The sequence below is a fragment of the Anser anser genome, assembly GCF_964211835.1.
Source record: "Anser anser genome assembly, chromosome: 1".
Classification (NCBI taxonomy): domain Eukaryota; kingdom Metazoa; phylum Chordata; class Aves; order Anseriformes; family Anatidae; genus Anser; species Anser anser.
Window position 1 is genome coordinate 13,006,866 of NC_139720.1, and position 17,042 is coordinate 13,023,907.

General features: G+C 47.4%; 1 protein-coding gene across 2 annotated transcripts in view; it reads right to left on the bottom strand.

Moving 5' to 3' along the window:
* RSBN1L (round spermatid basic protein 1 like) overlaps positions 1-16,801 on the bottom strand; it is a 49,131-nt gene extending 32,330 nt beyond the window's left edge. The window contains exons 1-2 of one of the 2 annotated variants that reach the window (XM_083811231.1): positions 16,102-16,801; positions 4,028-4,141 (exon numbers count right to left, since the gene is read on the bottom strand). In XM_083811231.1, the coding sequence (XP_083667357.1) occupies positions 4,028-4,141; positions 16,102-16,747 (760 nt within the window). In that variant the 5' untranslated portion in view covers positions 16,748-16,801. The remainder of the gene's footprint in view (positions 1-4,027; positions 4,142-16,101) is intronic. The other variant, XM_083811230.1, reaches the window with a different exon arrangement.
* Positions 16,802-17,042: the final 241 nt, after the last annotated feature.

The window sequence follows — 17,042 nt, forward strand, 5'->3', positions numbered from 1 at the left end:
GCAGAAACACCATTCTCATAGGAATAGCTCCTATAGATGGGGCAGCATAGCAATTCTCACTGAAGTCTTATATATTTGTATTTGAAATATAAGCACTAAAACCCAGTAACTATTTTACAGTGATACATGCGCACATGCCACCCACATACTATCCTTATTTTGCTTAATTCGTACCCACAGCCTTCACGCCAGTCCTCTGACCTTTTCCAGCCCAAGAAACCGTATGAAAACCTCTCCAGCCCGCAGAGAACTCACAGGCAGGAGCGTGGGCTGGTCCCACCCCACGTCCCCTGAAATGTTGGAGCACAGCTCTGCTCTTCCTTGAGCTCCCATCCCGAGGCAGCGCACCCTGACAGCCCCTCACCCTGCCTGCACAGCAGCAGGGACTGCTCACCTCCGGCATCAGATCCTCATCGATGCGCCTGGCCAACAGAAGGCATTAGCTAGACAGGAGGAGCAATGCAGACAGCCACAACTGCAGCGGCAGAAATGAGGCAGTTGGGGAAGGGAAGGAAGCAAGGTCACGCAGCAAAGATGTCTCCGCTGAACTCGGAAAGCAGCGACCCACTAGCAGCACGAGGTAAATGGATGACTGACTGCATTCTTTCTGAAAAGTGTTTGAGGCCCACTGGAACTTAAGAGCTCCGCTCTCAGATCATCTCATCACACATACCTTACCTGTATTTTATGTCTGTGGTTTACCCTATACTGATCTATTTTACAGGTAGAAGTTGGTAACTTGGTGCATAAGGATGGTGAAGTCAAGTCATTAGTACATGCAAATCAGTACAGTGGGATTATAAGCAGTTTAAACAACATGCTTGTGTAAGGAAGTTTTGTTTCCAAAAAACACAGCCTTCACTTCCAAATAAAGATTACAGAGAAAGAGGAAAGAGAATAAATATGGATTTATTCTGCATAAATTATCTGCTAGTGAAAAAGGATGACAAATGTTGAGCTGTAAATGTGTAAGAAAAGCCACCAGGCCCACTGAAAGAGTTAAATATCTCTTTTAGCAGGTCCGCACATGATAAAATACCCCTTTCCAAAGTTGCCCTTCTCTATCTAGGGCACATTTATTGCTGCTTTCAACAGAAAGGCAACACCAGTTTAGGCAGATGAACTGCTTGCATCCCTAAGCTTCTCTAACTGAGGTGAATTCTTCCAGTGTTAAGCTCAAAGCACCAAAATCAGGCTTACACAGCAACTCCCCCCAAAAAGGCCTCAAGCTCTCAATGCTGACCTCCCCTCATATAACCTTGGACACCTGGTTTTACTGTCTGCAGTTACACAGGCTATTGCCACCACTCCCTCAAAGAAAGTCACAAATGAAGGACAAAAAAGGAAAAAACTAATAATATTCTCAACATAATAAAAGCATTCAGCAGATGGCCAGTGACATTTTTAAAACAAGATCTGGTTCTAATGCCTAGGAGGAGATATAATCAGTCCCCACAGACTGGCACTGAATTCTTAGAGGTTCCAAGCCTTTGCTCGTAAGTCCGTGCACTGAATTGTGAGCTCAGAATAAGAGGACTTAGAGCTTAATTTTTGTTTCAAGAAGAAGATATCCTCAGCTGAAGGCTTACTAGCATTTCAGAAGGTCACAGAGGCACTGACTACTTAGACACGCAAGTTACATCTTGTAGGGCCTTTGCCCTCTAGCCCTCAGCTGTTAGGACATGGAGCTACGCCAGCAAAGCAGTCAGGAAATGCTGTACCACCACCACAGAACATATAATCACATCTGGATAGACTTGGGGAGGCCCACAGGAGACATCCCGAACTGCTGTTCTGAACAGGATATAAACCCCATGGAGGTTTACATCCTGCCCGCTTTCTGCTCTCCTGACACACTCCTTTCTTTCCCTGAAACAGAAGTAGTTTTTGCAGGACACTGGCAAAACCAGGCACAGCCTCTACAGGCCACTGCTGCCCCACAGAAGGGTTAACAACGTGCTGTCTTTGCAGCTTCCTACCCCGTGCCCTCTTTCTGCTGCCATTCATCACACGAGGTAGGAAGTGCTGGTACAGAAACAAGACCTGAAGACTGTCACTGCCAAGGCAGTTAAGCGTTGCTCAGTATCTCAGCCACCAACTTCCTTCCACGTTGGAGGAGACAAGTCTCATCTTTCACAGGAAGTCAGCAGCTCAAACATCCTGCGTGCTGTAGGCTGATACCTAGAGATCTGCTCGGCACAGGTTTTAAGCTGTCACGATTTCTACTGCAATCACTTGGATCCATATTTGTACTCTAAACTGTGATGCAGTAATTACAGAGTTGCACGCCTGCTACCTCACATGAATGTGCTGTAGATAATGCTTTGTTTTGGGAGATTCAGGTTTTTTTTGTTGTAAATTAAACCCCGCAGCAGTCATAACAGAAATATTTATCAGGAGTTTATGCCTAACTTCAAAAGCAGAGCCTGAAAATAACAGATAAAAAATACTGAGTCTACTTAAACAAGCTGACATCCTCAGAGGAAAAACTGGCAAAGCATGACGCACATAAATAGAGAGTGGAGGTGGACCAAGGACTGGCTTAACTGCGGTGCTCAAAGGGTTGTGATCAGCAGCACGACATGCAGCTAGAGGACAGCGATACTGGAGTACTCCAGTGCTGATACCGCGGGCCAACACTGCTCGATATTCTTCAGTAATGTCAGGGATGACAGAATGTGTCCCTTCAGCAAGTTTGCAGAGGAGACAGAACTGGAAGAAGTGGTTGATGCACAAGAGGATTGTGCTGCCAAGCCAGAGGGCCCTTGACAGGCTGGAGGAAAATGAGGCCAACAGAAGCCTCAGGAGGTCAATGAGGGGAAGTGCAGAGTCCTGCAGCTGTGAGGAATAACCCTGTGCTCTGCAGGCTGGAGAACAACTGCCTGGAAAGCAGCCTGACAGGAAAGGACTTGAGAGTCCTCATGAATGCCAAGCTGACCATAAGCCATCAGCTAAGTCTCCTGGACAGGATTAGGAAGAGCATTAACTGCTCCACCAGCAGGCTGATGGAGCGATTCTTCCCCTCTGCTCAGCACCACTGACACATCTGGAAGTATCGTGCCCGGTTCTGGGCTCACCAGTCCAAGGCAGACATGTGCATACAGGAGAAACTCCAGCAAAGCGCCAGGAAGATGACTAAGGGAACAGAGCACTACTCACAAAAGGAGATGCTGAGAAAAGCAGGATTTTTCAGCCTGAAAAGGCTTTATGAGGTTATTTTTTTTTTTCAGCATGTATAAACATCTAACAGGAAGGAATAAAGATGTAGATACCTCACAAAAATCGATGAGGCTGGTAAAGACCTCTTGAAATCATCTAGTCCAATCCAACATAAGACAACCAGGGTGGTCATACGCTGGTACTGGTTGTGCAGATTCTGGAGTCTGCATCCTTGCAGTCACACAGAGTCTGATGGGACGCAGCCCTGGGCAACCAGCTGTACTTTAAGCAGTGGCACTGGACTAGACTATCTGCAGAGGCCCCTTCCATCCTCAACTTCCGTACGATTCTACGAGTCAGTGCGTGTACAAGCAAGTGCAGGAACATTTTCATTACATTCCACTGCAGTAATGGAGTTGGATAAATCCGCCAAAATTACAACTGCCTGTTGCACACATTTATTTTCTCATTATGTAACAGAGTTCCTGAACTAGTACTCCTTGGTTCTTTAGTTTTGTGCATTTAGTGTTAGATATTTAATGACATGGATTCATTTTTCCTCTATCTTCTTCAGGAACTGTTGAGACGGCATAGATATTGGCAATGTCATTCCTTAAAGCAATGTCTTTACTGCTACTGCATAAGAATACTGGCATTGTGGCAATAGTCATTTTTTAAACTGTAGTATCTGCAGTTGAAGAAAGTTAACATTCATAATTAAGTTTTAAATTCCACGCCTTATACCAGCTATTCCTGGAAAAGGGCATTTAAGTTAAATGAAAGACATAATATTAAAATTCAGCACTCAATCCAATTACAAAGGTTTTAAAGCACTACAACGAAAAAACACTAAGCAGCTTGAACATACCTTTCTGCAATAATTTGATCTCTCCATTCTCTTTCTTGATTTCATTCATTATTTTGTGCTTCTTCTTCTCTTTCTGTTTCTTTTCCCTTTCTTTCATTTTCTCTTTGATTTGAGCTGTAATGCAAATATTTTACAATTAAACGAGAGCAGCAAACTGCCACATGCACATTTCATATTGCTATTATGCAAGTCCTACGAAGAGGATAAAAAGAGTTACAAGGAAATTCCGGGACTTATGATATGAAAAGCTAATATTTATCTGTTGCATAATTCAACATAAACTTAGTGAACCTAGACCAGTTTCATTTCTATTACACTAGAACTGTATCAACAACTCAGCACGTTAACTGCACACAGTTAACAATTTTTACTTATGGTACCCTCTGCTCTTATTTTCCACTCATATACAGCTCTTATTTCGTGAAATTCAAATTACATGAATATTACATATTACAAATAGATTAGAAATGAAGGAAGAAGTACAGCGTATTTTCCTGGATGCTCACATACACCAGAAATTTCACATAGACTCCACATAGTCTAAACTTAAAGGCTTTCACAGGTATCTTGGAATGAAAATTTAATTTGTCAGCTGCAAAATCTTTTACCTTAAGCTCACAGGCCACACTAATGTGTTAACAGCAGCAATATGTAATTAACAGACAACACAAAAAGGTATGCTAGTTCATTATTTGTTGAAAAACCTGTGTTTGCAAAGAAGCTATAATGCATTGGTGTTTCCCTTGCTTTCCTGCCATCAGCAACAGCTTATTTGAGCCATCATTATTCATTTACTTTGACAAATCATCACTCCAGGTTTTAAGTCTGTCAGTAGAAAGCAGGCCCTTTTAGCACGCTTTCTACATGAAAAATACTAGACCCACAGAAATCATGAGTTCTAGGACCTCTCTTTTCAAGCTGAGCTTAGAATTACCTTTGAGGCCAAGCACTGAGGCCTAGTTAAATCCAGCTTCTCTACAGTCACTGCAACCAACACCACACGTCTGGTTTCTTGGCCTGCAGCCTAGTACCTGCTCTAAGTGTTTATTGGGCTTTTGAACCTTCACAGGGGAAGAGTAAACCTCATTTCAAGCTTCTACAGAACTGTATGCTTCAGAATGGCTTCTCAGTAATAAAGCTGAGAGACGGTGCTGATGTGTCATTTATGGCGGCTGCAATATAGACCCCACGTGGACGTAAGAAGAAATGATTTACTTTTCCTCGAGCCTTCACAGAAAGCAGAAGGTATCTTCACTAACAAACGTTCAAAGCCAAACAAAAGGAAGCCTTCAATTTTGGAATTGAACAGAGAGCATCGATAACTATTAACATGCTTTGTAAGTAGTTTGGTTAAATAAGAAGTACGAGGGCTTGACATAACAGTAAAGAAAGCGCGAGGGTTAATCCACCTAAATGGACAGTGCCATAACAACTCCGCAGCTCTCCTATCTTTCCTTTTAGGAGTTTTCTAATAAGGATATGGAATTTGAATCTTCATCAGTTACGATGAAGAATGCATTTTGGAAAGAGGATGGACAAGCATAAAGAATGAAAATAAACAACAACAGATAACAGCTGAGTTACGTCTGTTGCCTATACACAGATCAGGCCAGACAACAGAGAGAAAAAAACTATGCTGGCACAAAAAAAAACAAAAGGTAGTAAGGCAGCCATGGTTAAAACTGTCTGGAAGTGTTAGTTCTCAGCCGCTGCAACAGCCGTGCCCAGGAAGAGCGCTCTAACAGCTCGAGCAGCAGGATGACAAAGCAGATTTATCCGCAGGGCAGAGCGCAGAGCCCAGACAAGCTGCTCTCAGCAGCACAAGCCCGGACTTCCTAGGGACAGGCTGAACAGACAGGATCCTTCCTCTGCAGCCGCCTCCCCCCCAGACAAAACCTCCAAAACTGCAAATCCCCTGCACCTCGGAAGCACGAGGTGGGAAGTAAATTTTACAACAGGATTAGAAGCAGCGCCATGAAAGCGGATACTCACTCACTCAGCACGGAGGCAGCAGCACCGGGCTTGATTTGTAACCTGGGCTGGATGCTCAGCCCAGACAGGATTACACGATCATCGCGGACGGGTTTTTATCTCGACATCTGCATGGTGTTAAGAGGTACACTTGACTTCTGCTATCACTTCGGAATCAAAGTGAGACTGAAGAGCACACACAAGCGGCGAGCCTGGCTGAACAAGGATGAATGAAGGACTGAAAGAACCTTTTATTACCGACTCGTGAATAGCATCACAGGCCGGTGAATCCTGCAGCTCTGACAGCAGCAACCGCTAAGTAGGGACAGAGAACAAGCTGAAGCCTTTTAAAGGGCCTCTAGTTTACTTTCACTTCTAGAAAGCTGAGACAATGGTGAGAGATTCCAGACAAAAGAAACAATGGAAGTGTCCTACAACCCCCTCCAGCAGCATCCACAAGCAGCTCATACCTGAAGTGACTGTAAATGTAACGTAAAGGCAGCTGAGGAAGGTTTGAAATAAATTACACTCAACTATTTCCCTTGTAGAAATCGCGGTGCTACACCAGGACCCGTGTACAGCCTGAGGCATGTATAAGAACAGCTGAGGATCCCAGTTTAAGCGTACAAGTTCTCAGGTCTCCTCCCTCTTGAGTTTTCAGTTCAAACGGCTTCAGTTTATGAGGAAATTTTTTTTTGGGGTAGTCTGGCTAGCAGAACTGACACACAGCTCCTGAACAGTTCTGCAGAAGGATCTCCTCAGTAATCCACGTCCCACTTCACAGCTCGCAGTGGGATGCAGAGATAAAACTCAACCAAATTCTTTTAAGATGGAGTTTACCACAAAATCTATCACAACTTAGCCACGCTGGCTCTACAACAGTAAGTTTAAGAGTATCCAAGAGTCATTACAGCCCATACGCAGAATTAAAACACCTTTCCTTGTTAAATGCCATATGCTAAGTGCAGTTCCTCAAACACAGTCTCCATGCTAACTGCTGACGTAGCAGTAACACTAAAGCCGGTGTAGGTTGACACAGGCTCTAGAGCGCTTTGAGAGTTTCCCAAACACCACAGAACATCTTTGAGTGGCTTCTCCAAGATAAAGTTTCACTGCCCTCTAGCCATGCACCATTTCAGTCCAAATCTCACTTTCTCAAACAAGAAAATCCTGTTTGAAAACAAACGCACCCAGCATTGGGCAATTTACTACCTAGGTGTTGTACAATAAGTGACCAATAAAAGACAAAGCCTGTCCTGTTGAACAAGTCAACAAAACCTGCGAACTCCAGTATGGTCTTTTGGAGATTTACTGGTAGCAACCAGTACTGACATCAAACCTTCGGTTCCCCACTTCATTTGCAGGGCAGCTGCGTCTCAAAGCAGTAAGGATGCAGAGACGCTTACAGCAATCTTCCCATGTCCACGGGATATTCTGCAGTTACCTCCCTACAATACTACTGACAACAAACAGAACTGGGGAAGAGGAAAAAAAAGAGCTTGAGCTGCAATAGGTAAGGGGTGAAACGAGTCTCCAGGGCACTGCAACACACACGGAGATGACTCTGGACAAGAGAACATCAAGTACCAGCAGGCAGCACCTCCCTGTACGTCACAGCACTGCACAAGCAGCTGCAACAGACTGCGTGCACCACGAACTACTGAGCACTTAGAAAAGCAATTAACGAATTCAAGTTGCACATGCTAACGAGGACATCATTTGAGTTCAATGTAAGGTTAGGGGGTAATTTGACTCAAAGCGGGGCGTCAAGTTGTACACAGAAAGGCCTTGTGTTCGGTATGTTCAAATAAAGGCACGACTTAGAGTTGTGATCCATTACTGGAACTTTTTCCACAAGGGTGGGTTTTGGGGGTGGGAGTACATTTTTTAAAAGTAGGCTTAAAAAATAATAAAGAGATGTTCTAGTCCAAATAAAAGATTAATTCAAATTAAGTACTAGGTACAGCATATGTTCTGCAGCAAATCACATGAAGGTTTATAATAAACCTTTCAAAATTCATCAAAGTTCTATGTTATTTTTACATGAAGCCACCTGAGCCTACCTACATGTTAATAACTACTTTCCCATTTCAGTTGATATCCCAGCAATATAAACTTCAGTTTGACTTCAGCCGATTTAGGTGCTCCCGCTTTTACCAAGGTTGTTCTGGTAAGGGATAATCAGGAGATTAGTCATGAATATCAGGACTTGTTCAACTTTTTGATCCATTTATTAAGAAAAAAGTAACGTCTGCTCTGTCTATTTTGAAGAGGGAGAAAATAGCAAATCTTAAAAGCTGTTATTCCAATGCCTTGAGGGGGAAAGTCAATCATGTCGCCATCTATCACCTCGGAAGTGACAGCAAAGAATACTTATATGGGTATTAAGATGCCAACAAAAATGCAGTGAAGCAAGCCTCTCTGGGAAAATACCAGCTCCTCTACTGGAGACTTCAACTAACACTTGCTGGTTTGTCAGCACATCAGTCACACCAAAATCCTTGACGTGAAGCCATCCAGAAGCCTACGCAATGCTCTAGATCTCGACTTGCCCACGCTTACACTGCTGCAGGAAGGTTCTTGTGACACCCACCGCTCGGTGCTCCACGACACGCTGACTTCCCTATCTTACCGCTTGTCTGAAGACTTCCAGGAACCGGCTCCAAAGAGCTGATGAAATATTCAGGTCCCGCTTCACATTAAGCCATACTGGCATCTTACTCACTTTTGTCTTTTAACAGCTACAGTGGGGGAAAACAGCTTAACCAAGCAATTGCAGCTTACCCAAGCAATTACATACCAACTTGTCTTCTCATTACTGCAGCGCACAAACCCGTACCAGTCTTCTCACGTGGCTACTAATTCTACTACATGCTCTTCCTGCATGCACACACACACTTCCTATTCCTGTACATAGCCCTAAATACACGTTACATCAAACTTTCAGCTTTCAGTGTATCACAGGGTACAGAGGGACGGACCCTGCACCATTTTGCAAAGATTCTTCCCTATAAAAATGTACTTTTGCTTTGTGTGTCTTTGACAAAGAAATACACTGCTCAGGAAATAACTGCTCACAGACTAAACAGATTGAAAATATCTTCTGCAGTTCAAAAAATAAATGCCAAGCACAGCAGGACGTGGCTATGGAAGGTCCAAGCAACAGTGAAGATTGCTCCTTCATTTTCAAGCTCTACTGTCCGAAGAAATAAAGCCTCTAGTACAGTTATTTTTAGCTCTACTAAATACGCCAAAGGCATGAGTAAACTTTTCAAAATACGGAGATCTGGGGGAATACGTATCCTTGTTTACAGTAATCACAGCACCCAGTGAATTAAGAGATTTCTGGGTGTCTCACATTCCCAATACAAGTGTCACTACAAGTGCCATTTTCTTTGGATTTAAGGTCCTACAGGAACAGCATACCCACAAAAAAAAAAGCAGCCCCAGCAGTATATCTCAGGAAGTGCTGTATACGGATGGAAGACTCCATTACAAGCCATCTCCCACCTCACCTTCCTAAATGGCATCTAAAGAATGTTCTCACTCAATTAACTCCCCCCGATTAATTGAATTAATTCAGCACAACACGCGTACTTCCTCCTCGAGCCCAAACGCTCCAACATTTTCTGGGTGTTGGGCCAAGTGGAAAAATAGAAGAAATGGAGGATGAACTGTATTTATAAGGTACACAGCCACGTGCACCTAAGGCTATAGGAAGCGATTTCCTAACTAGGTACCTTCTCGTAACGGTTGCAACAATTTAGGAATCGTAAACAGAATCTGATTTCAGAAATGTAGACAGACCTTCTTCACCTCTGCTGCAAGTGTCCTGGAAGAAAGAGGTAAATCAAGTGCACATAGAATAGGTCGAGCAGGAAACGCTTTGTCTTGGCTTACATGCAAAGCAGCTGCCGCTCTGTGCAACCCGCACCTTGAAGCCGGAGCTCGAGCGAGGCGGCTTTCACCCCGAGCCGAGCTTCAGAGCCTCGTCAGAGAGATGCCAGAAGCTGCAGCTGCTTTGCATCGGTTTTCCAGATGGTAACCCACATCAGTAGTCAGCCATAGATTATGTTCAAAGTGCTCTGCCTCTCTCCCCTCCCTTTGATTTAAGGGCTGTCACTGCACATCAGGCAAAATATTTACAAGCCACTGCTAACGGCCGCCGTCAATACTGCCAGCGCCCACAGCGCTGTGCCGGAGGGAAGGGCGAGGAGGAGGGGAGCACATCGGGCACCAGCCCTTCCATCGCCCTTTCCTCCCTTTAATACAAACACCCATAAAGTAAAGCCTCAAGAAGGCGTGTTTATCTGGCCGGGCAGACGCGTTCAGTACATTTCACACCACTACGGTAACGGCCCTGACACCTGCACATCCATCCATCCAAACAGCCAACCCTCCTGAGGTCTCACACACGAGGAAACCCAGACAGTATTTCTAAGAAAAAAAAACACAATAGTCTTCTCATTCCAATAAATACAAAGAAATACTTGGCAGACATCCGTTTCAGCAATTAAAGCTTAAAATCCAAGGTACGATTACAGACGACCCCTCGACAGCTGCAAACTTTTCCCCAAGCCCTCCAGTGAAGGGGAAGGAAGGAAAGCCCCTTTTCAGAATTAAAATACTTTGGAGAAATGTAAGCCTTATCTCTCTGATTCCTCTAATCTCTGCAGTTTCTTTTCCTACGTGCAGAGCCGTACAAGCCAAGTGTAAGCCCAAGCACTGGGGAGTTGCATCAGAAAGCAGCAGTGGAGAACGTGGCAGCTGCAAACAAGGCCTCCAGAAGAGGTTTCAGATCTGACGCTTCCAACTGCTGTGCTGATCTCGTTTCAGCTCAGAAAAGCTATTTGCGATTCTACAACCGGAGTAAATTTCTGTGTATAACTGGCATGCAGAGCTGGTTCTGGGGTACAGGAGAGGCTTCGTTTGCTCCCTGACTTAAAAACAAAAGATTTTGTTCTCTCCAGCAAGGCTTCATGGTAACTTCACAGAAACAAAAGGGGACAGGATCCCTCTGGACAAAGATACACTGCCTCAAACTCACCTCAGCATCAGATGCTTAGTTTGGAGACCTGGAAGTGACATTCATGTAAGCTGCAAATACATCTTGATCATCTCAAGAAATTCGTGAAGTCCTTCTTCCTCTTGTGTCTCACACCTAAAGCCCTCAACACTTTCTGAGCACTGCTGACTACAGTGGGGTATCTGATTAGAAATATATTGCAGAATTCAGAGGAGTAAGCACAAAAACAGCCTCTGGATTTAAAGGAGTCGGGAGCAGGGAGAGGGGTGGTCACGTTAAGCAGGACAGTAAAAAAAAAAAAGGGAAAATAAATAGAAACTAACAGAAGGAAATGCTTAGCAGAAGGAAAAAGGCAACCTACCCAACAAGATGACGGTCCCAGATCTAAAGAAGGGAAACAGAAGAATACCCTAAGCTAATTTGCTAAGTTAGACTATGAAACGAGCTTCCCAATGATGCAAACTGAACTTCAGCAGCAGCCTGAAATGTGATTTTTCTTAAAAGTTCAAAAACCCTTAAGTGGCACACAAGTCAAAGCGACAACGTTACCAGAGGAATCAAAGGTAAATGTCTGTCTGAAATACCACCTAACCTATCTTTCAGTGACATCAGACTGGAAGTAAAAGCAAAAGGCTACGGTACCATGCTCAGCTTTGCTTTCCTGCTCATAGGGGAAACCCCCAGCAGCAAGTTAAAAATACCAATCTCGTTCTGTAATGGCTTGCACACTGAGGCAGTGTTATCAGCAAAGCCATCACTGAAGACGAAATACGAAGGAGGAAGGGAGGGAGAGAGGAAAACTGTACACGGAGATGACAAAAAGAGGAGACATCTGAGGAGCCTGGCTCCCACCCTGCAGCACGCCTGGGGAACGAACCAAACCAAACGAGCTGATGGGGCGGGGAGTGGCTGACCCGAGCCTCGGGCTGCTAGGAAAACAATTTCAACTGGGAACTGCTAAAGCAGAGTATCAGTGAAATAACTAACTGGGTCGGCATAGTCACAACCCGGAACGGCAGGCGCTTCCCTCAGACCCGCACGGCATGTGAAAACACGGCCAGTCACACAGCTCACAGTGCTGCTGGCCAGAGCGAACCCGCCAAGTAAATGGCAAGTTTGTTTTGAACGGTCCGAACCTCACGTCTCCAGGATAAACCACGCAGGGGGCGACACGGCCTTCCAGATTCTCTGCCCTCATCTCAGGGCTCACCCAACCCATTTAGGTGAGCCTGGAGCTGCAAGGCCTGGCTCCGATCCTCCAAGCTCGAGGCCCTGCCCGTGCAACGGCCACAAACATCTCCCAGCGAGCAGTTGTTCAAGGAAGGAAACACGACAAATTTTAACGGGTCTAAAGACATCATGCTTTCTGTTAACCACCTTTAACACCTTCCTGTCACTCAGGACAGAAGGGTGCCTCAAAACCGGGTGCTCTGGCCCAGCAGTCATCACAGGCAAAGGACAACCGGCAGCCCTCACGCTCAGCTCTTCTGCCTGGGTTAAGATGGCAGGCGCAGAAACTTCTCACCGTTTCCTGCTCTGTGTCAACACCCCATGCTGTAGGCACTAGAATTAGGAAAACGCTATTGGTACTCCCCAGTTTGCAAGCCCTACGATGCCAGTTTTCCAAGCCCAGACCTCACGTTCATCCACCCCACATCACCACGTGCCCACATTGCCTTGGTGCACCACAGCCCCTCACGGCACAGGTCCTGCCCTTCCTCCCCAGCTGCACTCCTCATCTTCTCCTGTACATGCAGGCCCTCCCCCTCTCACCAGAGCAACGTTTTTTCCCCCGGCACCGTAACTGCTGTATGCAGAAGAGCATGCACACAGCTCACCACCTGGAACACATGGCCTCCTAACCCACCAGCACCCTCCTCAAGCTCATTTGGAAACCCCTTCCACCTCTCGTGCCTACATGCAATCCATCTCCACTTGGACCGTGAAGGGCGCAGTGGAGTTCTTCCACCTTCAGATTTTTATAAATAAGCAAGTCCCACCTGTTCCACCCGCTTATCTTCCGGTAGTTTTATTTTCCTGTACAGGGCTCCGCACCTGTAGCCTTCTAACCCGCCCCACCTCCCTTCTGAGGTGAGGCACTGACAGGCGCACCAGCTCTGAAGGCTACGCACAAAGCCATCGATACTGTCAGTTCTGCGTTGCTGCTCGCTCTCCGACGCGCTGAAAGCGAAAAAGGCTGGCTAGAGGCAGGCTGCACAAGAGGCACGCTGCGCTTGCCCGCATAGGTTGATTTTTAGCAAGTATTACCAGCTGCACATACGACAGCTTCCGCAAACTTCTCTCATCACAGAGGGCCATGTGTCACTCCTGCATTCCCCCTACGTATTCTGTTCATGCAAGCAGCTTAGACTTCTTTTTATTATATGAAATCCTTTCAGTCTGCCCCGATGTCGTACCTGTAGGCTGCCTACATTTTTCACTGTCCTTCTAGGTACCCTGCCTCTATCCTTCCTTGCTTTTCCGCAGCACTTACCTGTGTCTTCTGCCCAATACCAAGATCAGCATCACCTCCCTCTCACCATTTTGCATGCTGTTTCCTCCCTCTCTTCCCAAATCCACTCATTCCAAAAACACTGCCGCACCCCGCATCCCTTTGGTATCTTCTGATCCATGCCCCCACCCTCCTGCCTTAACCCATCGGTCTTTGTTTGCCTCCATCGCGAGGATTCGGGATGCCCTCCCTTCCTCCCCAGGGTCATTCTTTTCTCCCTCCATAACTGCGTTTCTCCTTCCCTCTCTGGAAAGTAAATTATTCACAGGATTAACAGCACAAACCTGTTCTTTAATCTACAGACAAACACAGAACCACTTTTCAAAGGCCGGCTGCTCTCAGCAGAGGACTCGGTGCATCCCTCGCTTTCTTGCGGCCCTCTCTGCTGAAGCACACAGCTCAGTGAATCGGAAGCTCTTCGACGACGTACAGAACTACGTCAGCAGCTATGGCGATAGAAATCACTTCCTCTAAACAGATCTAAAGACCTTGACGCCATAAAGGGATCATTTGCCTCGGAAAACGTCCCGGCCTGTTCTCAGGCTTTCAAAGCTAAGTTAAACGTAAAAACACCTGTTCTGAACAAACAGCAGCTCAAACCTCAAGTACTTGTACCTGCCAGCACACAGGTTGTATTTGAGAAAATGCCCTCCCCTGATAAGAGCGGGAGGACGTAAGGCCTCTCTACAAGGCCAATCCCTACTTCCAGGAGGGTTCAATTCACAGTTATTCAGCTGACACCATCACTGTCATCATTTCTTTTACCAGCACGCAAAAACATTTCATCTTGTTATTACAATATTGTTCCCGGAGATTTATTGCCACAGTTGGGTAACACTGGTAGGACGCCACGGCAAAGGGAGCGAATATGGTTATTATTTTCATAACTTCGCAATGAAGATACTGTGAGCTTCTTGGTAGCTATCATAAACAGCAAAACCACTTCACCATCATTAAATGTTTACTGAAAGCAACTTCCAAAGATTTTTCCCAAGTCATCTTTTGGACAGAAGAATGAAAATAAACGTACCTAAACTGAAATGCTTGGAAGTGCTGAAATGATGTACTTAAAGCCCACTTGTTCAGCAGCAATCAAGGTCCCAACAAGAAAATGCACAGGACACATTGAATCAAGAGAATGCAAATAATTTAAAAAAATAAACAATAAATACTCAAAAGTAAGCAAATCTGAACACCTAATGCTACAGCACAGATTAAGATACCAGTGGGAACTAGCAGAAAATGCAGTAAGGCAGCTGGACGATGTAATCGATAGACAGAAAATGGTATATTGATATTAATAATTGGTCTTCACATGCTTGGCTCATCCTGTAAGCACAAGGAATAGCCTATAATCAAAGCAACCTAAGCCTACACAAACGCTGCAATTTATCTTTTCTTCGAAAGAAAGAAAGGAAACTTGCTTCAACTAGGTAATGAAGCAAATGTTTGAAGTTCTTTGTATTTTAATATAAATGCAAAGGCATCAACATCTCGTTTAAGGTCACTGGAGACTCGGCAACCATATGCTGGTAAAAAAAAAAAAACAACCATACTCCTGTACTGCCCTATATTTCCTAAGCATCTATTGTCAGTGCCTGTCAGCAACAAGCTAGCCTAATATCTTATCTCACCTGGAGTGGCCGTTTTTGGCCAAATCCATTAATAAACTAACCCAGCACTCCTGACCTTCCTCCTGAAGGCCTGGTGCATTTCTTGGAAGCTTATAGCCCAGTCATTTTCAGAAAATAAAGGAAAGCTGAAAAAGCACCTAAATAAGACACTGACAGTCTGCTTATCTAGATTTCAAGTGCATGGTCTGTGACACTCCATGACTTAGCCTGTAAAAACGAACAGCCCGATAAATGAGCTCACCGAGGGTCCCTTCCAATTTTTAACAAACACGTATTTTCATAACGCGCGGTCTCTGTCACAGCAGCGACAGAAACTCGATTTCTTCGGCAGACCCCCAGAAAACCCCCGGACACCCTTATTTCCCTAATAGGTAAGAAAACCTAAGGCCTCTGGCAGCTTCTGGCTGATGCCATAGCTAATTCCACACCCCCTTTTTTTTGACAGGATTGACGGCAGAGCGAGCTGCCGCTGCCTTCCCAGGGAACTTGCAGAGAGGCAGGGGTCCCCCGGAGCATGGGGGGTCCCCCACACGACCAGTGGGGCTCCCCCCCACAAAAAGAGGGGCTCCCACACACGAAGAGGAGGTCTCCCCAAAAGCAGGGGGCTCCCACACACGACCAGGGGGTCTCCCCAAAAGCAAGGGGGCTCCTGAAAAGCAGGGGGCTGCCCCACACAAACGGGGGGGTCTCCCCAAAATCAGGGGACTCCCACACACAAACAGGGGGGCTCCCCCCAAGCAGGAGGCTCCCCAAAAGCCGGGGGCTGTCCCCCACGACCGGGGGGCTCCCACCAAACAGGGGGCTCCCCCCACGACAACAGGGTGTCTCCCCCGAAACAGGGAGCTCCCCCCCACGACCAGGGGGGTCTCCCCCGAAGCAAGGGGGGGCTCAGCGGCCATCCCACCTCCCATGAGGTGCCCTCCCCGCTCACCTTTCTGCAGCAGCAGCTTCACCTCCCCGTTCTCCTCGCGGGCCGCCGCGCTCAGCGCCCCGCCGCCATCTCCCCCCACGGCGGCGGCGACGGCGGCGGCCCCGGCCCCGGGCAGGGCTCCGTGCTTCCTCCTCTCCTTGTCCCGCTTCTCCTTCGGCCTCTTCGCCTTGGCGCTGCCCACGACGGCCACCCCTCCGCCGCCACCACCGCCACCACAGCCGCCACCACCACTCTCAGCGGGCAGAGCCAGGCGGTGCCGGTGGTGGCGGTGCTGGTGCTGCCGGTAGGAAGAGGAGGGCGAGGCGGGCGGCAGCAGCACGGCGGGCGGCGGCGGCAGCAGCTTCCTGGGCAGCGGCGAGGGGAAGGCGAAGCCCCCCGAGCTCCCCGAGGGCAGCGCGGCGAAGCCCCACGCCGCGGGGCCGCTGAAGCTCGGCACCACCGGCGGCTGCTTGTTGCCGCCTCCTCCTCCACCGCCGCCCCCTTCGCCGTTGACACGCTTGGAGCCCTTCAGGCTCCTCTCGTCGGTCCCCTTCATTTTCTTGGCGGCCGGCTGCGACCCGCGGGGAGCCTTCGCGTCCGGGCCCGGCCTGGAGCCCAACGGCTCCGGCGACGCGGCGCCACGGCCGGGGCTCGGCGGCGCCGCCATTTTGCGCTCCTGCCTCTATTTACTCGCCGCTCGCCTCGACCGACGGCGGCGGGAGGGGCGGGAGGGAGGGGGGGCAGCCTCCGCCTCGCCCAATGATCGCCAAGAGAAGCCGGAGTGACGGCATCATAGGCCAATCGGATGGCGGGGAGGGGGCGGGTTCTCGGGGGATTGGGGGCGGCGGGCTCGGCTGAGTGCGCAGTTGGGGAGGAGGAGGGGGGTCGGCGGGGAGGGTGCGCGGCTCGGGTCGCTTCGTCGGGGGTCGGGGCGGGGGTGTGGAAGGTGACCTGAGGGGGGG